A 22,030-nucleotide genomic window follows, 5' to 3' on the forward strand; every position below is an offset into this window, starting at 1 on the left:
AGGTCATTTCCCCCTTCCTTCTCCTCCTACTTTGTGATATGATCAAGTAAAGATATATTATCAATGGATACTGTTTAGTGTACAGTGTTAACTTTCCCGTATGAGGAAGGATTTTCAGATACAAATGAAAGAGTTAAGGAATATTTTCTGGGGGTCAGGTCTTCCTGTTGCCCCAGAGCCAACATTCACTCAGTCACTAGAGGGACCAAGGTATTGCAGTCATTTTAGACCAAGTACAGATCAAGTGGTTTGCCCTCTCCTTAAATTGTGATTTTCAGAAAATTTCCTATGTGCGTTCTTAGAATAAATGAACTTATTGCTGGTTTTACGAAAACATTGTTTCTGAAGTTGCTCGTTTATTCAAGCAATAGCTCTAGGGCCTTCCTTCTCTTGAAGACTAAGCATACAGACAGACAGAAGGGATGCAGGACATTTAACCAATGATGCTCCCTCTTGTTTGCAGCCACTCACTCCTCCTCTAGGTGAAGCAACTCACAGCTCTGGAAGTCTCCCACATGGAGAATCGAGAGAGAAGCCAGAGAGAACACCACTTTATCTGTTTAGGAGCTAGATCTGGAGCCTCTAATTACTACTTTGGATCAGAGTGAGACAAACAATTATCAGCGAGAACTCCTAATAACAAAGCTGTTCACAGACAGGACAAAATGAGAGTAAGAGAAATTTGGATTGGCTATATGTTATACTAATTACAGTAATTTAAGTGAATTCCTTACTCTCCAATTACCCTGTAGCATGAAAATGATTATGTATGCTGTAAAAGGTAGCAGATCCAGCTGTAAAAATGGCATCAACAAATCCATGTGTTGCCTGCTCATGTATCCCAAGCAATGCTACCACTGTCACAAATCAGAGGAAAGCATAAGCACCTGGGGACTGAAGATGCAAGCTCCTAGTTATTACAAATAGAGTGATGGTAACAGTGAAAATTCAACAACTTGCAACACAAAAGCATTTTGGGAGCATTTTGAAACTCCATGGAATGGCCAAGGGCAGCTTCTTTGGGGTGAGGGAGTCAATCAGCTCTTGTGAGATGGTCATTGGGGCGTAATGGGCACATGTTTGTGCAGTAAGTGGTACAGATGGCCAGCTACGTGGCCCCAGGAAAACAAAGCAGCCAAGAAAGCGGTTCAGGTGGTCTGAACACAGCAAAGATACAAGCACTGTGGGATGCAGGGGAAAGAGCAAGAAGGTAGAATGCAAGACCCTCTCTTACAGAGAGGGTCCAAAATATCCAATCTTTTCACTGAAGATAACGAACTGGATTTATTGTAGTGGAACTGACAAGATTCAAAATAATCGGTCTACACAGGAAAACAAGCAGACTTGAGAAGTAAAAAGCTGCCCAACCATGAAATAAATGGTAAATTGCATGAAATTATTTTCAAATTTTAACCTAAGGGAAACAAAGAGGTTATAATTATTCAATGACATATTTCCTATTTATTTTTTTTACTTGAAAGTCAAATTTACAGAGAAGGGAGAGACACAGAGATGTCTGCTCCACTCCCCCAAATTGCTGCAACAGTCAGGGCTATTCCAGGTAGAAACCAGGAGCTTCTTTTGGTCTCCTTTATGGGTTAGGGATTCATGGACTTGGGCCACTCTATGCTGCTTCCCCAGGCCATTAGCAGGGAGCTGGAAAAGAAGTGGAATATCTGAGATAGGTGCCCAAAAGGGGTACCAGTGCTACAGGCAAAGGCTTACCTACCACACCAATGATGTGGACCTAAGATCTCTGATCATGATCATATTGTAAAATTCCATTTACAGATAGTTAAAAACAGGAGAGGCTAATTCAAGATGTTAGAGGACAGGCTAGCACACCATTTTAAACCTCAACTGCTCAAAGCTCATCTATGCAATCCTGGGTGGGAGACCCGGATGAGTTTTAGGACTTTACCAAATCCAATCCTGGCTGTTAGTAATCTCAGAGGGTAAATCCATGGATACATTTTTACTTCTGTAACTCTATTTTTCAAACCAAACAAATCAAACAAAATACTTTAAAATGATAGGCTAGTAATTACTCTGGAGGGGCATGCTAACCGGATGGAAATACAAAGATGCACTTCTGTTGTGAGTAGTGCTGTGACGTTGTTTTCTGACTGTTGTATACTTGGGGGGGGGGGGGAGTTAGTGTATGAAAGTCACTGCATTAAGTAAGGTAAACTTCAAGGAAAAGTGAAAAAAAAAAAAAAAAAAAAAAAGAAAGGGACAAGAGAAAATCTCTTTTGGCCTTCAACTTCTCATTTATAAAATGAGAGTATATGCTCAAGACATCCTTAAGGTCTCCAAGACCTCTGATTGGCCAGCTCATAGGCAAAGAGATACCCAAACAGTCTAACCTGGCCAAACAGATGTTTCCAATGAAGAGAAACTACAACAAACTTGTATCTACCCTAGCACTAGTGTTCCTCAAAACTCTGCAAGTAGGGAGTGGCAGAGAACAGAAACCTTACATGGAACAGGAGAACTCTAAAACCAGGTTGGGGGAGCAGTACTGTGCCCTCTTACTCCTTGCAGATGGTGGGCACTTGAAACTGGGTGTGAATTGGTTGGCTTTTCTAAGGGTCTATCCAAATCAAACATGCAAATTCACAGCAGTTTAATGCTTCAAGAGAATATCTTTTAGAGCACTAAAGAATATCTTCACGAAACATTCAAGAACAGCTCGAGATAAAACATTTAGGAATGTTCTAGTAATCACAACCTCTTGAAAGGTGGTGACCTATTGAGGAAGGAAACTGCTTTTGATGTAGAAAGGGAGAAAAAGAAAAAGAATTTTTTTAAACTTCACATATGCATGTTTGGAATGCCTTAAAATGCTAAATTAACACAAAGTGGAGGAAAATAACATTTTCTTGTCTTCTTAAATATGTTGTACAGCCGATACTATGTTATAAATAGAAGAAACCACCCCCAGAAAAGCTGGCAGATTGGAAAAAAAAAAAAGAGCTATTTTAGGTACCCTCATTCCTTTCAGTCTGTAAAAGCAGTGGGGTGAGGTATGCACATAAATCTTTGTCTTAAAAATCACAACTATTTCAATCTGGTAGAAGTTACCACAGCAACAGTCCAGGCCAGGACAAGTTCCCTAAGCAAGTAAAAAACAAAATGAAGGCTCAATCCCTTAGACGCAAAAGTGTGACTTGGATCTCTGTAGATTTCCCAAGCTAAATGATACAGCTGATTAGAACCAGGAGAGTCACCACTCAGGACTTGATGTACTCTTTCTGTCATCTTCCCCTTCCTTGTGAAATTCTTAACCTAGAAATGCCATTCAAGTAAACAGTTATCTCCTACTGGGAGCAGGGCTCTTTATACTAAATGTTCCCAATTAACTAAAAACAATACGACCATTCATGGCTACAGAGAGCACTGCAAAATGGCTGTTGGGGCAAACCTTGGCTTTGGTCGCAGCTGAGGCGAGAGCAGCTGCTGCAGCTGTGGCAACATTTCCTTCAGAAATCTCATGTTCTACTTTCTTCTTCCCAATCTCATTTTCTTTTTCTTTACACGCATCAGGGAGTTCCTTCTTCTCTTCAGTCTCCTTCTCATCTGAAAATATCAGAAAGCTTTATGATCATTATTCCCAATCTAAATAACCCATTGTCCGTCTTAATTTTTTGCCTATGACAAACCAGGACTGAAGTCAGAAAACATCTCACTGACATTTTCCTCATCTTAAGAATTTTGTTCAATTTTTTCTAGGCTTTGTGTCTATTTCAATTTGGAAAATATTTTCCATAATGTAATCTTAAGGTTACTCTAAGTTTCATGTATAGTGTCCTTGGAAAGAACAGAAAAGAAAATTGAACAGAATTGACATATGCATTGGTCTCTCAGAGAATAAATCCCAGTGAAAGGAGGAAATGAGTTGCTGAAAACATAGTAACTTCCACAAGCCTTGGAGACAGGCATAGAGAGGAGACTTTAGCAGCTGACACTGAAACTGGCAAGCCACTTATTCATCTACACACCACTGAAAAGAGGAAAGCACATTAGCAGTACTGCTTGGTATATAGCTGCTAAACAAAACTCAAATGCATATTTATTGTTGTTAAAAAACAAAAACAAAAAACAAATGGGGGGGGGCCCAGCATGCAATGGCTCAAAAGGCTAATCCTCTGCCTGCCAGTACCAATATCCCACACAGGCACCCATTCCTGTCCCAGATGCTTCACATCCCATCCAGCTCCCTGCTTGTGGCCTGGGAAAGCAGTAGAGGATGGCCCAGTCTTGGGACCTTAAACTCAAGTGGGAAATCAGGAAGCAGTTCCTGGTTCCTGGCTTCAAGTTGGTTTCAGCTCTGGCTGTTACGGCCACTTGGGAAGTGAACCAGCAAATCGAAGGCCTTTCTCTCTGTAAATCTGCATTTCCAATAAAATCAATAAAATCAATAAATCTTTTTTTTTTTAAAGATTTATTTTTATTATTTTGTTATTGGAAAGGCAGATGTACAGAGAGGAGAGACAGAGAGGAAGATCTTCCATCCGATGATTCACTCCCCAAGTGAGTGCAACGGGTCGATACTATGCCGATCCAAAGCCAGGAGCCTCTTCCGGGTCTCCCACGTGGGTGCAGGTTCCCAAAGCTTTGGGCCATCCTCGACTGCTTTCCCAGGCCACAGGCAGGAAGCTGGAAGGGAAGCGGGGCTGCCGGGATTAGAACCGGCGCCCATATGGGATCCCGGGCGTGCAAGGCGAGGACCTTTAACCACTTGCGCCACCGCGCCGGGCCCAAAATCAATAAATCTTAAACAAAAAACATCTTGTATGTCAGTACATCACATCTGGGCTTATTCTGAATGTGTGAACCACATGATTGGAATTTTTCAGTCAGCATGTTTCTGTTTTCTAGCAAACATAAAGTCTGCTTTGTGGTTCTCCTCCAGTTCTTCAGTCACTACAATATCACGGAACAGAAGCTGGTAAGCAGGTCAGACTTCTGTGCCAAGGGCCCTGGAAGAGTCCGTGTGCCCCATGAGCCTGCCTTTGGGGGTGGAGCAGGGACTGGAATTTTGTAAATGTCAGGATCTTGAGCCCTTTATAAGAAGAGTTCATGGTTGGCAGGCATCAGTTCATTATCTTTTTCTCTCCCGATTCTCCACCTGCGAAGGTTTACTCTTTCTTGGCAGTGTATGCCGTTTTGCACTTCTAGGTAATAAAACTGAAGGAGTTGCTTCAGATTACCTGATTTGGTATCCTCACTAACTTCACTGTCGGGCTCCTTCTCATCATGCTTCTCATTTTCTCCATCTTGTGTTTTATCAGCATCATCCACTTCATTTTCTACTTTGCTTTCTACCTGAAAGGGTAACAAAAAAAAAAGGAGAGGGCAGGGGAAAAGTGGAAGAAAGAAAAAACAATCCTCTTATACTTGATGTTATATTAGACTAACACCTGTCTCCCCACTTTTGGCAACATACACTATTAAAGGGTCCTGTGGAGAACTAAACAAGAAATAAGCAGGTATTGGTACTGTGGCATACTGAATCATGCTACCACTTGAGATGCTTCCAGTTTACACTGCAGCACTGGTTTGAGTACAAACTTTTCTCCTTCAAATTCCTATTTCATCTGATATGCCCGGGAAGGCATCAGAAAATGAATCAAGTGCATAGGACACTACCATCCACACAGAAAGACTGGATCAAGTTCTGGCTGTTGTGGGCATTTTGGGGGAGTGAGTCAGAGGAAAGATCTCTAGTTAACATCCCCTACTACCAGACTCTGACTGCTATTAACAGCATGAGAGATGTTAAAACTGTAATGAGGTTTTACAGTCCTGTTCTAATACATTTTGCATGCATAGTCTCTTGCAAAGCAGGACTGGACCACCACTAAAGACGTGCATTTTGACACCATCTAAATATTAGTCTTAGTGTCTCTACCCACTCAACTGGAATCTGATGATCTACCCTCCACTTTCACCTTCTGGTTACTCCATTTGCATGGTAAAACTTGTCTCAAGTGTCAGCTTTTAATTAATTCTTCTCTAAATATTCTCTTCCCAGTTGTGAACCCTCCTAGAAAACTACTTCATATTCTCTAATTTTCTTTCAGCACAAACATACCAACTAAACCCTGTAATTCACTATTTACAGGAACTGTAATTTTCACATCCAGATTCCCAACTGTATGCCTGAAAGATACACAGAGATAGGATATGTAGGAATCTTCAAGAACAAATTAAAAATGTCCTTTCTGGTACTTTGTGAGAATGGTATATTACATCAACAAAGTTCATGTTGCTGATAAAACTACGTATACCACCCCCCGTGCAAGCTTAAAAGGTTTACAGAAAACAAACTACATTCTTTTTTTTTTTTTTAAACAAATTACATTCTAAACCCATGTTCTCTGTGGCTTTTCTGATGGGAGACAATTCAGACATTACCTTCTCAGGCTGCTGGCTGTCTGTATCTACTTCCATTTTCTCCTCTTCAGCTCCTTCTGTAAATAAGTTATTACACATGGAAAAATTAAAGACTGGTGTTATATGTAGCTTCAGTGCATATGAAATGCAGCCAACATACAGCGACATTCATGAATCTTATAACCACAGGAGTGAAAAAACTCAGACATAAAACAAAACATACCTTGTAATAAATAAGTAATAATATGGTGTTAGGAATCAGGCCAAGGCCTAACTAGAAAAGGGCAGGAATAGACAGCAGGTTCAAGGAGCTGTTGTGGCACACAGAAACAACACAGTGACTGCAAAGCTGGCATCGTATGTGAGCATCAGTTTAAGTCCCTGCTACACCACTTCCAAGGCTGATGCACTGGAGAGCCAGTGTGAGGAGGACCCGAAGCCTTGGGTTCCTCTACCCTCTCAGAAGCCTGGAGGTATTTCCTGGCTCCTGACTTCAGAGCAATTCAGCTCTGGTTGTTGTGGCCATCTGTGTCAGCAGATGAACAATCTCTCTTTTTAATTCTACCTTCCAAACAGAATATAACAGCCTGCCCCTCCCCCTTTTACAAGTGTCTGGTGAAACTCAATGTCACCCATAATAACATCCTAAAAAGAAGTTTCTGATGCTCAAGAAGAGTGCTATAAAAACCCAAATACAGGAACCTGCATCATGGCCTAGCGGCTAAAGTCCTCGCCTTGAACGCGCCATGATTCCATATGGGCGCCGGTTCTAATCCCGGCAGCTCCACTTCCCATCCAGCTCCCTGCTTGTGGTCTGGGAAAGCAGTCGAGGATGGCTTTGGATCGGCATAGCACCGGCTGTTGTGGTCACTTGGGGAGTGAATCATCAGACAAAAATCTTCCTGTCTCTGTTCCTCTATATATATCTGACTTTGCAATAAAAATAAATAACTCTTTAAAAAAAAATTACAAATGATATTGTTCACTAAGATATGCCACCTAGTAAGGTGAGGATGCCTGCATTACTATTTCCCTTCAATATTGTAACAAAACCAACATAGTCAACCAAGAAAGTTAGATTGAAGGGATTATGCTGAAAGAAAAAAATACCCAAATCCTAAGTCTTCCATTCCCCTTGAAGGTGTGAGGAATTCATGTAGTGTAACCTATCAGGAATAAGGCAGGTAACCTACAGAGAATAAACTCAAAAGAGAATTAGACAATAGTAACAACACAAAGACATACAGGGGGAAATCAAAAGTGATCCTAGCAACCTATTAACAGGTGGTCACTTGCAGAGAGCAGGGGAGGCACCCAGAGTGGAGCAGGTGAACAGGAGGAGGCTTGTGTCCCAACCCTGGAGACTCATGGATCCCCACCAAGGACTGACAATACGGGCACCAAGGACTGCATTCCAACTGCCAAAGAGACCACGGGGAACTGGAATGCCTTCGGAGGCCAAGAACTCAGAGGACATTCCCCCCCCCGCCCTCCGGACCTACCATATGGGATGGAAGAAGCCCGAGCCCTTCATCATGGGACTGAGAGCCACCGGAACAAGACAGGAACCCTGAGTGGTCCTGAGAACCAGAACAGTAAACCTCCTTCGGAATTGGGGAGAGGAGCTTTCTCTAGCCCTTGCTTGGTTCCAGCTTTGGGTCCTCACCCTCTCTGCAATGACCATTGGGGTTGCTCCAGAGCACCCCCTCCAAACACACACACAAGTTAGAATAGATAGGCAGAGAACAAAAAACAAAGCCTGATGACAATAAACTCACACACACTTCACTACGGAGGACACGAAGATTAAGTACTCCTCAAGAAGGTAATGAGAATTCCTCTGCATTCCCCTCCTAAACTGTTTCGCACCTCAACTGTTGAAATGTCATCGAAGTAGTCACAGGATGTGGTTAAGAACTCGATACTATGTCAGGTCCACAATATTGTATATTGTTGCTGATGTTATGTTGGGGCTTGTAACTGACCGGGATTTTACTTTGTTGGCTCTGACACTGGACCAGAGAGGGTCTCCCCAAGAAACTGTTGAACTTATCTAGAAGATGAGATGCTGAACTCTATGCTAGGTATAGGCTCACAGGGAAGGAATCTCAACTGAACTTGAACTGTGGGCATGCAACAAGGTGGAGGAATCCATCATGGGGGGAGGATTGGGGAGGAGAGGGGGAAATTCCAGTACCTAAAAAGCTGTATCACATAATGCAATGTAATAAATTGGGAAAAAAAAAAAAAAAAAAACCCAACCAAATCCATGGGACCTTGCAAACACAAGGGAGACCATAAATGCTGGGCCTAGAACTGGCTGACCTCACTGCAGGCATTTGGAAAATGAACCACCGAATGGAAAATCTCATTCCTTTTCTTTAACTCTACATTTCAAATAAGTAAATAAATAAATGAATATTAAAAAGACTAATACGTATATATATATATTTTTAAAGATTTATTTTATTTTTATTGGAAAGGCAGATATACAGAGAGGAGAGACAGAGAGGAAGATCTTCCATCCGATGATTCACTCCCCAAGTGAGCGCAACAGCCAATGCTATGCCGATCCGAAGCCAGGAGCCTCTTCCAGGTCTCCCACGCGGGTGCAGGGTCCCAAAGCTTTGGGCTGTCCTTGACTGCTTTCCCAGGCCACAGGCAGGGAGCTGGAAGGGAAGCGGGGCCACCGGGACTAGAACCGGTGTCCATATGGGATCCCGGGCATGCAAGGCGAGGACCTTAACCATTGTGCCATCGTGCCGGGCCCTAATACGTATATTTTTAAAGAAAAATTCCACGGTAAAGTAAGCATGAAAAAAAAGTTACTATTGGGCCCAGCGCTATAGCCTAACAACTAAAGTCCTTGCCTTGCACACGTCTGGTTCCCTTGTGGGCAATAGTTTGTATCTTGGTGGCCCTACTTCCCTTCCAGCTGCCTGCCTGTCGTATGGGAAAGCAGTCAAGGATGGCCCAAGCTGTTGGACCCTGCACCCACATGGGGGACGTAGGGGAGGCTCCTGGCTCCTTGCTCCATATTGACTCAGCTCCGGCTGTTGCAGTCACTTAGGGAGTGAATCAGTGGACGGAAGAGTTTTCTGTTTTTCCTCTTCCCTGTGTATCTGACTTTTCAATATAAATAAAAAAAAGCCTTTTTAAAAAAGTGACTATTTTGGGCCCGGCGCGGTGGTGCAAGTGGTTAAAGGTCCTCGCCTTGCACGCCCGGGATCCCATATGGGCGCCGGTTCTAATCCCGGCAGCCCCGCTTCCCTTCCAGCTCCCTGCCTGTGGCCTGGGAAAGCAGTCGAGGACGGCCCAAAGCTTTGGGACCCTGCACCCGCGTGGGAGAACCGGAAGAGGCTCCTGGCTTCGGACCGGCATAGCATCGGCCTGTTGCACTCACTTGGGGAGTGAATCATCGGATGGAAGATCTTCCTCTCTGTCTCTCCTCTCTCTATATCTGCCTTTCCAATGAAAAAATAATAAAAATAAATCTTAAAAAAAAAAAGTGACTATTTTATAGATGTACATATGACTAATTAATTGGAAAACATACTCTCCAGATGTGGCAAACTGCTGGGAGAAAGCAGCCAATAGCTCGTTTGCATTCTGGGCCTGGTTAATGCCAACTCTATGTTAAATATACTAGTATACCAGCACAGCTGCCTTTATAGCACTGGCCAGGGCTGGAGGACTGTGGACAAATTGGAATGGGGCCACGGTGGGCTACTTTGACATGTAAAAAATAATTTCTAAGGGATCAAGGAACAACTTCCTGCACCTGCATGTAACTGAGAGGTTTTAGACGAAGGAACCTGAAAGGACTGCCTGCATCATGTCAACGAACTGACAGGCACACTTGAGGGCTGGGGCTGTGGGTGGAACAGGCAAGGTTAAATCGCACTACTTCAAGTTGCTTGCAAGAACTGCATTTGGGGGTGGATCTGGTAAGAGATTTTGGGGCTTGACTCAACTAGACTGCTGCACCCTCTGGCACATGAAAAAGCCAGTCAAAGGACAGGCTGGGATGAGGTAGGCCAAAGTACCCATCACTGACAGCTGGGGCTGGGAGCAGGTTGGGTAAGTGCTAGATCTGGACATGGGCCTAGGAAGGATTCTGTGTGGTCATCCTGACTAGGTCACAGCACTGGGAGGTACACACAAAGGGCTGGGAGTGAATGGGGCTGCACCATTCACTGGCACATGTGACAGCAAGGTCTGAGGAATTCCCAGGCCTCTTAGGTAACTCCCCAACAAGACTACTATAATCTGTAGCCTATCCCTGACCTCAGGGAAAATCACACAGATATGAAGTCTGATCCTGCAGCACATGTTCAGGACTGGGCCAACTCAGTTGCTGACCCTTGTGAAGTATGGAGGGCATATCCAGATGCACACAGCTAACTCATCTGAGTCAACAGAAGACTTCAAGTATCTCTTCAAGTATGGAAAGAAAAACAAGTTGAACAAAACTCCAGGTCAGACTCTATAATAAGCACATAGGTGTGTGGGCACATAGAGGTAGGCAAGGATAGCTAACACATCTTAGAAAGAATGCCACCTCTGATTCAATGAGGTCAACATCTTCTCAGAACAATCAGGCCCATTCAAGTAACATTCTTGGAACACTATTGTTCATTAGGGTCTCTTAGAGACATTTATCAAATGACTGCCTCCATCCAAGGTGATGAAGTCTCACAGCAAAGAGGGCACATCCCCCAATCCCAAGCAGTGAAAAGAAAAACTGAAGCACCGTGTACCAACCACCTTTCTGGCTCCATGCTAAACCCATACCCACATGAATCTGTAACCCCCTCAAAATTGTAATAAATACGATTTAAAAAAATATACTGAAATTACTTGTCTGTAATGAGTAATTTAAGACGAGAATGAAATGCCATTTTACACTTGCCATCAGCAGTGAGTCATTTAATACCAGGAAGTGCTGAGTCAAGTGTTGCTGGGCAGAGAGCAAAACGGAAGGCATACTTCAGAAACGACATAGAATTTCCTAAAAAAAGAGACTAAACAAACAAACCAGATTTAAAAAATATCCCCAAAACCTCCTGTGTCACTGTTTATAAAAAATACTTTTAAAACTATTTTTTAAAACATAGTGTTTTTTTTTAAAAGATTTATTGATTTATTGGAAAGTCAGATATACAGAGAGGAGGAGAGACAGAGAGGAAGATCTTCTGTCCAATGATTCACTACCAATTGAGTGCAACGGCTGATGCTATGCCGGACCAAAGCCAGGAGCCAGGAACTTCTTTCTGGGTTTCCCACATGGGTGCAGGGTCCCAAAGCTTTGGGCCGTCCTCAACTGCTTTCCCAGGACACAAGCAGGGGAGCTGGATGGGAAGTGGAGCTGCCAGGAATAGAACAGGCGCCCATATGGGATCCTGGTGCGTTCATGGCGAGGACTTAAGCTGCTAGGCCACGCCGCTGGGCCCAGTTTTCTCTTTTGAAGATTTATTTAAAATGCAGATTTTACAGAGACGAGATGGTGAAACAGATCCTCGATCTGCTGATTCACGTCCCAAATGGCTGGAATGGCTGGAGCTGAATCGATCCAAGCCAGGAATCTGCAGATTCATTTGGGTCTTCAACCTGGGTGCAGGGGCCCAAGGATCTTGGCCATTCTCCACTAATTTTCCAGGTCATAAGGAGGGAGCTGCACAAAGTGGAACAGCCAGGACTGAAAATGGCACCCCAAGTGGAACACTAGTGCCTGCAGGTACAGAATCAGCCTATTGCACCATGGTGTCAGTGCCCCAGGTTTCTCTCAATTAAATATATATAACAAACCATTCTGATTAAACTAGCTAATATTGGAGAAACGCTATATTAACTTATAAAAAAATATGTATTGGGTTTGTCACAATGGCCTAGTGGCTAAAATCTTGTCTTATCTAAGTGCTGGGATTCAATATAGGTCCTGGTTTGTGTCACAGCTGCTCCACTTCCCATCCAGCTCCCTGCTTGAGACTTGGGAAAGCAGTCGAGGATGGCCCAAAGTCTTGGGACCCTGCACCCATGTGGGAGACCTGGAGGAAGCTCCTGATTCCTAGCTTCAGATCAGATTGGCTCGGTTCCAGCTGGTGCAGCCATTTGGGCAGTGAATCGGTAGACGAAAAATCTTTATCTCTGTATCTCCTTTCTGCAAATCTGCCTTGCCAGTAAAACAAACAAACAAAAACCCTCTTAAAAAAGAATTATTTATTTGAAAAGCTAATGACACAGCAATCTATCATTCACTCACTTCTCGGTGTTCCAATAACATGTCTCCCACATGGGGCAGAAGCACCTAACCACTAGCAAGTGCACTTAGCAGGGAACTGGATCAGAAGCCAAACAGCTGGAACTTGAACTGGAAATCTCATACAGGGTGCCAGCAACATAAGCAAATGCATAATCTGATGCACCTGTACCAGCCCATAAGATACCTACTTTGGAAAACATCGCCCATAGTTCTACATTCAAAAAGGATTTCAAACACTCTCAATGGCAAGCAGTAAAATTTTTAGCAACTTTGACTTAGTATGATAAACAGCTACACAATGTTAACATCTATTCATGGAGTGACTGTACAGAGGCAGACACTCTGTTAACAGAAGAAAAAGAAATCAAGTTGAGACGGTGTTCAAGCTTTAAAGAAGATGCCTAGTCATAGTTTTACCCATGCACAGAGGGTTTTCAAGATGTTATAAGGAAAATTATGTAATGTGGTTTCTATTTCATAAAATTTATTTTAAAAGACATTATTAACCATCAATCCATATGGGTGCCAATTGGAGTCCTGGATGTTCCACTTTTGAATCAACTCCCTTCTATATATCACATCATCTAAAGAATAGATTCAACACTGAAGTCATATCAATCCTGGCCAGTTTTTATAACCTAAATGCTCAATTATGAGTTGCTCAGAAGCTTAAGCTTATATTTCAATGTCTTTTGAGGTAAACACACACACACACACACACACACACACACACACACACACACACACACACGCAGGAACTCCACATTCAGCAAACCTGATGATTAAATATGATCCCACTGTATGACTCAGCATTATTTGCCCAGTGTATTTTTATATATTTTGTTGTAGAGGTGCCCGTTTTTAAATAATGTTGTAGAAATCCTCACAGTGGGAAACTGCATCTATTTATAAGCTGTGATTAACATATGAGGGCAAGATTTTAACAGACACTTCCAGGTTCTATGTTCCTAGAAAGTGACCTTTCCAATATTATTGTATATATTATGGCATACACATAGTACATATACACACACATAGAGCTTTTATATGTATTGCACATATTATAGCTTTTAACCTTCTGAAAACAGGATTGAGTTCAACTACACAGAGCTGACACCTGGCTCAAGATGAGGTCTTTGAGACACTGTATTCCATGGTTTGAAGGGGTGCTCAGTGGTTCACTTCTTCAAAACACACATTCAACTTTAAGAAAAACAAAAACAAAATACCAAAAACAATCACCTTAATCTCTTAAATTTCTCCAAAGCAGACTTAGAATTCTGAGTTGAATCTACTCAGAATTTCACAAAGCTATTTTATACAATCCCTTAAAAGCTTAATTGCTTTTGGGCCTGGAGGCATGGCCTAACGGCTAAAGTCCTCGCCTTGAACACACTGGGATCCCATATGGGTGCCGGTTCTAATCCCGGCAGCTCCACTTCCCATCCAGCTCCCCTGCTCGTGTCCTGGGAAAGCAGATGAAGATGGCCCAAAGCCTTGGGACCCTGCACCTATGTGGGAGACCCAGAAGAAGTTCCTGGCTCCTGGCTTCGGACTGGCATAGCATTGGCTGTTGCGCTCACTTGGGGATTGAATCATTGGACAGAAGATCTTCCTCTCCTCCTCTCTGTATATCTGACTGTCCAATAAATCAATAAATCTTAAAAAAAAAAAAAAGCTAAGTTGCTTTTAAATAAACGCTTTAGTGACACAGTAAATTTCTGTTTACATTCAAGTATATTACCTGAGTAATAAATCAACTTATAGTTGGATATACATTTACACTGAGATTTTTCAAATATAAAGCAACTAAAATATTCATTTGAAGTTTCACCGCAGCTTAGAGAAATCCCTAAAATTTTATTAGGGCTGACCAGCACCTGCTCTGACCTCATACAACCAGCTTTTTGCAACAATCCAGGCACTCCTACACAAGCCTTCTTGTGTAGACTCCTGCCCCGGGGCCTTTACTCTGCCTCCTCCCCAGGCCTGGAACACATTTATTGCAGATGTCTCCAGGGCTCTATTCTCCTCTCACTTGCATCTTTCCTCAAATGCCACTTTCTCACTGAGATATTCCTTCATCTTTTGAACTTGCAATTCCTGACACTTAACTCATATCTTTCCCATCCATGCTTCATATTTCACCATAGCACTTGCGTAAACACTTGATGTATTTAAATAGGGTTTATACACTGTAAGTTCTATTTACTGGATTAGACTGCTGTCTATTTTACACCTTTAAAAAACAAAGTTCACAAGCACAAGAGTAGATCTGGATTTACTCTGTTCACAAGTACCCAGCACACAGAATTGAAGGAAATGATTATGCTGACATTCATCTATGAATGCTTCTTATACAGGAAATCACAAAAACAATTTTGGTGCAGGATTTGTTGCCATTAATTTACAGATATCAAAAATGCACTGAAATTGTCTGTGGCATCTTGCCTTTTTTCCTTGAGCAGTTGTAGCTCCATGGAGAGCCTGTGTTATTTTCTAATTTGTTAACTGTGTACTACATATAACAAAGTACAGGGGAGGGCATTGTGGGGTAGAAGCTTAAACTGACACCTCAGATGTCCACATTCCTTATCAGAGGGCCTAAAACGGAAGCCACTCGGCTACAAACACAGCTTCCTGATAACGTGCAGTCTGGAAATAAGCAGAGGATGGCTCAAGTTTTGGGGTCCCTGAAATTTAGAGAGACCTGGATAGTGTTTCTTGGTTTAGCCTAACTCAAATGATGTAGGCATTTGAAAAATGAACCAACAGATCAAAGAGTTTCCCCCTCTTTTGCTAACTCTCCATTTCTCTTTGAAATGATCAGAAATAATCCAGAAAGAAAGAGGCTTCTGCCAGGGCCCAGCGGCGTGGTCTAGCGGCTAAAGTTCTCGCCTTGACCGCGCCAGGATCCCATATGGGCGCCGGTTCTATTCCTGCAGCTCCACTTCCCATCCAGCTCCGAGCCTGTGTCCTGGGAAAGCAGTTGAGGACAGCCCAAAGCCTTGGGACCCTGCACCCATGTGAGAGACCTGGAGGAGGTTCCTGGCTCCTGGCTTCGGATCGGCGCAGTACCGGCTGTTGCACTCACTTGGGGAGTGAATCATCGGACGGAAGATCTTCCTCTCTGTCTCTCCTCCTCTCTGTATTTTTATTGCCTTTACAATAAAAGTAAATAATCTTAAAAAAAACGCTGCTGGGGGTTTGGGGTGGGGAGAGAGTAGGAATAAGAGAGAGACTGAGGGAGGAATTAGGGAAGAGGATAGACAGCACAGGTATCAGGCCAGTGAATTCATTGGCTTTAAAGAGTCTGTTCTGTTAACGAAAACTAGAGCACATCTATGAACTTTCCTTCCTTCTGGCATTCTGCTGCAGCGAAGAAACCAAGCTCCGAGATTTACAGTGACTTAGGCTCAAAATTTAACACAGCAGGGGCTGGTTCTTTGCAGCAGCAAGTTGATCCTTCACCTGAGACCCCAGCAATACATACACTGCTTTGAGTCCCAGATCCTCTTCCTCCGATCCAGCTCCCTACTAGAGGCATAGGAGAACCTTGGTGCTTGGGCTCCTGCCTTTGAATTGGCCCTAACTCTGGCCACAACAGCCGTATGTGAAACGAACCAGTGGATGGAAGATCTTCCTCTATCTGTAATTCTTTTAAATTAAATAAATTGTTAAAAATAAAAATTTAACACACATTTTTATGTTGGAGGAGATCTACTAAAAACAAAGTTCTTTGCTTTTAGAATAAAAATGATGCAAAGTTTTGTCCAAAGGATTTTCTTGAAAAGAAATTCAAATGGCTATCCCTGTAAAATGCAGGCAAAACAGAACAAAGTTAAAACCCCCAACAGCATTTGAGCACTTAATTTTTTTTCCCGTTTTTGCCTTATTTTTCCATTTCCCCTAATTTTTTTTTTAAAGATTTATTTATTTTTATTGGAAAGTCAGCTATACAGAGCAGGAGAGACAGAGAGGAAGATCTTCCATCCGATGATTTACTCCCCAAGTGACCGCAACAGCTGGAGCTGTACCGATCCAAACCCAGAAGACTGAAGTTTCATGCAGGTCTCCCACGTGGGTGCAGGGTCCTAAAGCTTTGGGTTGTCCTCGACTGCTTTCCCAGGCCACAAGCAGGGGGCTAGATGGGAAGAGAGGCTGCCAAGATTAGAACCGGCACCCATATGGAATCCCGGCACACTCAACACAAAGACTTTAGCTGCTAGGTCACGCCGCTGGGCCCTCCCCTTATATTTTCATGGAACGAAAAAATATTTTTAATTAAACGCAAAAGATCTCAAGTATCAATAGTAATTACTTTGCATCTAGATTGATCTTTGATTGTAGGCATTTGAAAAATGAACCAACACATGAAAGAATCTTTCCCTCTTTTGCTAACTCTCCATTTCTCTTTGAAATGAAACAGAAATAATCTAGAAAGAAAGAGGCTGCTGGGGGGCTTGGGGTGGGGAAATAAATAAAATAGTCTACAAATTTAGAGAAATCAGCATGTCTCAGTGAATGACCATAGCCAAAGTAAACAGACTAAGCAAAGCCTATCTCATAAGCTAATACAAATTTCCTAAATAATTCCTATTAATAGCCCTTTCATGCTTCATAAACAACCCTGAAACTCACACTGTAATTTCACCATTGCCAATATGTATGAAAGAGCATGGCAAATTAGGTATCACAACAAATATTACCAACAGTTTATTACCCAAGCATTACCTTGTTTAGTAAAATCCTATCTCATTATATTTCAAATCCATGTGCTATGTAATAAGCTTGCCTTCATTATGTTAAGTATAAAAGGTAAAACAGTTGACTTCTCACTTCAATTTGCCTGAGCCAATTCCCAAGTGAGAAACATTTGCTGTTTCCCAATTTGTTCCATTAGTCACAGCCCAATATTAATTGTTCACAGCTCATTCAGAAATATTTAAATTACCTCCTAGTATAGAGTCCTGGGTAAAGTATAAAAGCATCCAAATTCAGTAGCTGCAACTAGTTAGTACACATTATACTAGAGAAAAGTTAAATGACAGGTTACTTCAGATACTGCTGTGAATTAAACTGCTCATACCCCACAGAGAATACACCATGCAGTTGGACCAGGTTATCCCTGACTAAGTTGGCACAACTTTGCAGTGCATAACCAACAAAGAGTAGCCGAGCTGCGGCATTGCCTGTTCATCTCCACCTCCATCTAAGAAAATAACTGAGTGTTCTGAGTAAGAATGAATACAGAGAACCTCAGACTGCTTTTTAAACCAAAAACTTGGCCCTCTATTGATAACCAATATTCAGAAAAATCAGGGCAATAGTTCTCTCTGAGGGCTAGAGCAAACAAAGAAAAAAACAAAACAGGCTCCATATCTATAAATGTGACTAGTAAATGGTAACCTTACAGAAGCTAAGTCCTTGGTAAGCTCAGGGAGACCACATCAAATTTTACTCAAACCATTAAATATACAGTTCCAGGAGCTCATTTTACACAATTCCACAATAAATTTCTTCTTTATGAGATTAAATGAGACGACTGGTGTTGTGGTATGCTATGTTAAGATACTGCCTGCAACACCAGAATCCCATATGGACTGCTGCACTTCCTACACAGCCTCCTGCAGCAGAAGATGGGTCTCTATCACCTAGCAGGAACCAAAGCAGAAATACTGGGCTCTGGCCTGGCCAGGTCCTGGCTATTGTAACCATCTGGTGAGTGAGTGAATGCGTGAGTGAGTGAGTGGATAGAAAATTTCTTTGAAAACTAAATAGGAGATCAAAGATGCTTGCTTCAGCCTATAATAAACCTAGATGCTGTGGCCTTTTAGAGAGTGAATTAGTGGATTAAAAAACTTTCCCTCCCTCCCTCACACCTTTTCTAATTTTCCTTTCAAATAAACAAAGGGCTATTACATTTAAAAGAAAGATTAAGGGCCCAGTACAGAAGTCTCATGGATAAAGTCCTCGTCTTGATAGTGCTGGGATCCCACTTGGCCGCATGTTTGTGTCCCAGAGGCCCTAATTCCCATCCACCTCCTTGCTTGTGGCCTGGGAAAGCAGTAGAGAATGGCCCAAAGCAGGGGAGCTGGATGGGAAGGGGGGCCACCGGGACATGAACCAGCACCCCTAAGGGATCCCGGTGCGTGCAAGATGAGGATTTTGGCTGCTAGGCTACCATGCTGGGTCCAACGTAAATATTTCAAACCAAACAGATGGCTATTTTCTTTAATGATGAGAAACAAGTATTGGCAAGGATATATAGAAATCAGAAACATCATATAGTACTGATGTGAATGTAAAATAGTTCTGTAATTATGTAAAGAATCGGCAGTTTCACAAAAATTTTAACACAGGATTAATGCATGAATCAGGTATTTCCTAAGTGCATACCCAAGAGAATTGGAAAAGCTCTAGTCACTACAAATATTCGTAGCATCATCTGTGACAACAGGATAAAAGTGGGAAGGACACATCAGCCATGAACCAATGAATAACCAGAAAGAATGTAATACAATTATTCTGCACAGAATAAGGTTATAAGGTTGAGGACCATTGAAAACATGCTAAGTGAAAGAAGCCAGAAACAAAGGTCAGATATGGCATGATTTCATGTATATGAAATGTTCAGAGCGGTATAGAAAGCAACACCTTTCCACAACCAAGACAAAGAAATGGGAAGAGAGACTACACACAACAGTTTGAAGATTTCCTTGGGGTAATGACATTCTGGTGACAGATACACAATATGTGAATATCCTAGAGGTTACTGGATTATATAACTTGAAGTGGTAAAACACTTGGAATTTATATCCAAAGAATTTTACCTCAAACACACATTCACACACAAAGAGCAATGGTCAAAGCCATTCAGCAACATGTAAATTAAGCTAATCTCCAGTAAAAACCAACATCTAAAACTGACCAATAGACATGGGGTAGTTTTTCTAGTCCTAGACACCATGAAGGAAATGAAGGGAAAAAACTCATACACTGAACTTAAAAGACAAATTAATTTTCATCATTTTATGCAGATAGGCAACGATGCATGTTTGCCCTGTGACTCACCCAGCTTCTCGGGTTCTTCAGGCCCCGTGCCCGCAATACAGCTGCTCTCCAGGCCATAGGTGGGATCTACCTTCCCAGAGACACGGGCTGCCTCCTGTACTTTTTTGACATGAGCTTCAACCAATTCCAGTGGTACCTCTTCCCGAACGCGAGAAAACTCCTCTGATTCAAGAACAAAAATGGAATAAAAATGACCTTCTGCACAAATGTTGCTTTCAAGGTAAAATCAATAGCAAATAGGAGAATATTTTATTCTGTGGGCTATGTAGTGATCCCAGAGGTACTCAGTTTCTTGCAAAACAAGTAGCCAGATGAAATGAACAATAATGAAATTCCATGAGTCTGGGAGTTTCTTTTCCCCTAAATATTATAATCTCTTCCTCAGCAAACTGCCAGTTAACAATCAAAATTACAGTCCTAATATTTACCTAACTCTAGGTGCCTAGATTGATACTCAAGAAACGAAGCAAAGCAAGGATGACTTGCATACTGCAAGCAAGGTCTAATAATATTAACAGAAAAATATTACATGACATGGTTATAGCAAATTCCAAATTAATCACAAAATATACCATATAAAATATCTGTATGTTCCTCCAATTCTTAAAGTTGTCAATTTTGAAGTTAAAAAATAAATATCAATGCTCGTAACAGCTGACAACATTTAAATTTAAGATCAAATTCTCTGTAACTTGGCCTTTCAAGTAAGTAAAAAAAAATCTTTAGAGGCACATTTAGAAAAAAGTGTGTTCATCTTTTATAGAAATGGCTTGGGAGGTCCGTACCCAAAGCTGCTTTTGCTGCAGCAGATGCCACACGAGGATCCACCACAGATGCCAAAAATGCCACAGTGCTCATCACTGGATTTCCCGACTGACTGAAGGGGACAGGCTGGTAGGCCAGAGGCCCCAAAGAAGCATCAGAGTTTTCAAGGTAGGGGTCTTCAATGGGAAGCCTCAAGAAGTGGAGAATGCACTCATCCTGAGTGCGACTTCCAACATGCTCCGACACTTTGTTCCAGTCATCTTTATACATCTCCAGGGCCTAAAACAGAAAAAAAAGCAAACATGGAGCTTTACAATCAGGGAACAATGAAATAATATGTAGCAACTTTAGAAGCCTGTGACTGTTCTTTAGCAGTTTTTTTTATTTTTCAATAACACCAATTTCTACTAAAACTGACATGATTATAAAGAATGTTATGGAAGCTACAAAAAAGGTGACAGACATAAACAATTGAGCTACTTATATAATAAAAGAGCAACAGAAAAATATTATATTTCTATATATAACAGCAATGGGAAATTTTAATATTTAAAACAGCCAAGAAAATTAAGAAATATAGGTGCTAGGGTGAAGGCTCAACTTGCTACTCTTGCGCCTATAAATGCTGGGATCCTGTATAGGCACCAGTTCCTATCTTGGTTTCTCTACTTCCCACCCAAGCACCCTGCTTGTGGTCTGGAAAGCAAACAAGGATGATCCAAAGCCTTGGGATCCTGCACCTGCACGGGAGACCCGGCAGAAGTTCCTGGCTCCTGGCTTCAGAGTGGCTCACATCTGGCCACTGTGACAGCTTGAGGAATGAACAAGTAGATGAAAAATCTTTGTCTCTGACCTTCCTTCTCTCTGTAAATCTGCCTTTCAAATAAAAATAAATATTTATAAGTGTATAAAAAGAAATATATATAACAAAATATTTCAGATGCCAGCATTCTATATCAGAGTGCAATTCATATCTCTGCCATTCTGCTTCCAAATCGACCAGCTGCCAATGACCTGGACAAGGCAAAATATAGCCCAAGGACCAGGCAACAGCCACCCACACAAGAAACCTGGATGAAATTCTTGGCTTCTGGTGTCAGCCTGGCCCAGCTCTGGCTTTTTGGGGCCATTTTAATGAAGCAGAAGATGGATGATCTTAACTACGTTACTAAGCCATTCAAATAAAGACAAATCTTTAAAAACCAGTCAATATGCTGGGAAAATAGAACACAGTGCAACAACAGAAAGAACTAAACAATCAGAAGATATGGGGTGTTCATTTATTCACACTACCAACACTAGACATCAATTCTTTTCAGGTTGAACTACATACACACCACAATCTGTTTCAAATTCCAAACGGGCTTTTTAGAAAAATCAATATAGATTCCGAAATTTAAAAACTATACAAATTGATAGGATAAGAATATATTAGTTTTCCAGCGAAAATTTTTAAGCACTCCAACAAAAAAAGAGAAAAAGTTGTCTGCAAGGGGAAGAAGGGCAGAATTCTAGAAAGACAAGCAAAAT

At 41.9% G+C, this 22,030-nt stretch overlaps 1 protein-coding gene across 1 annotated transcript in view; it reads right to left on the reverse strand.

Annotated features, from left to right (window-relative positions):
• Positions 1-22,030, reverse strand: part of SMARCC1 (SWI/SNF related, matrix associated, actin dependent regulator of chromatin subfamily c member 1) — a 102,080-nt gene that overhangs the window by 26,520 nt on the left and 53,530 nt on the right. The window contains exons 20-24 of the mRNA XM_040994381.1: positions 20,521-20,779; positions 19,736-19,897; positions 6,421-6,476; positions 5,214-5,328; positions 3,425-3,579 (exon numbers count right to left, since the gene is read on the reverse strand). Of these exons, the coding sequence (XP_040850315.1) occupies positions 3,425-3,579; positions 5,214-5,328; positions 6,421-6,476; positions 19,736-19,897; positions 20,521-20,779 (747 nt within the window). The remainder of the gene's footprint in view (positions 1-3,424; positions 3,580-5,213; positions 5,329-6,420; positions 6,477-19,735; positions 19,898-20,520; positions 20,780-22,030) is intronic.

Source organism: Ochotona curzoniae, unplaced genomic scaffold (genome assembly GCF_017591425.1).
Source record: "Ochotona curzoniae isolate NIBS_2020 unplaced genomic scaffold, NIBS_Ocur_1.0 contig_908, whole genome shotgun sequence".
NCBI lineage: Eukaryota > Metazoa > Chordata > Mammalia > Lagomorpha > Ochotonidae > Ochotona > Ochotona curzoniae.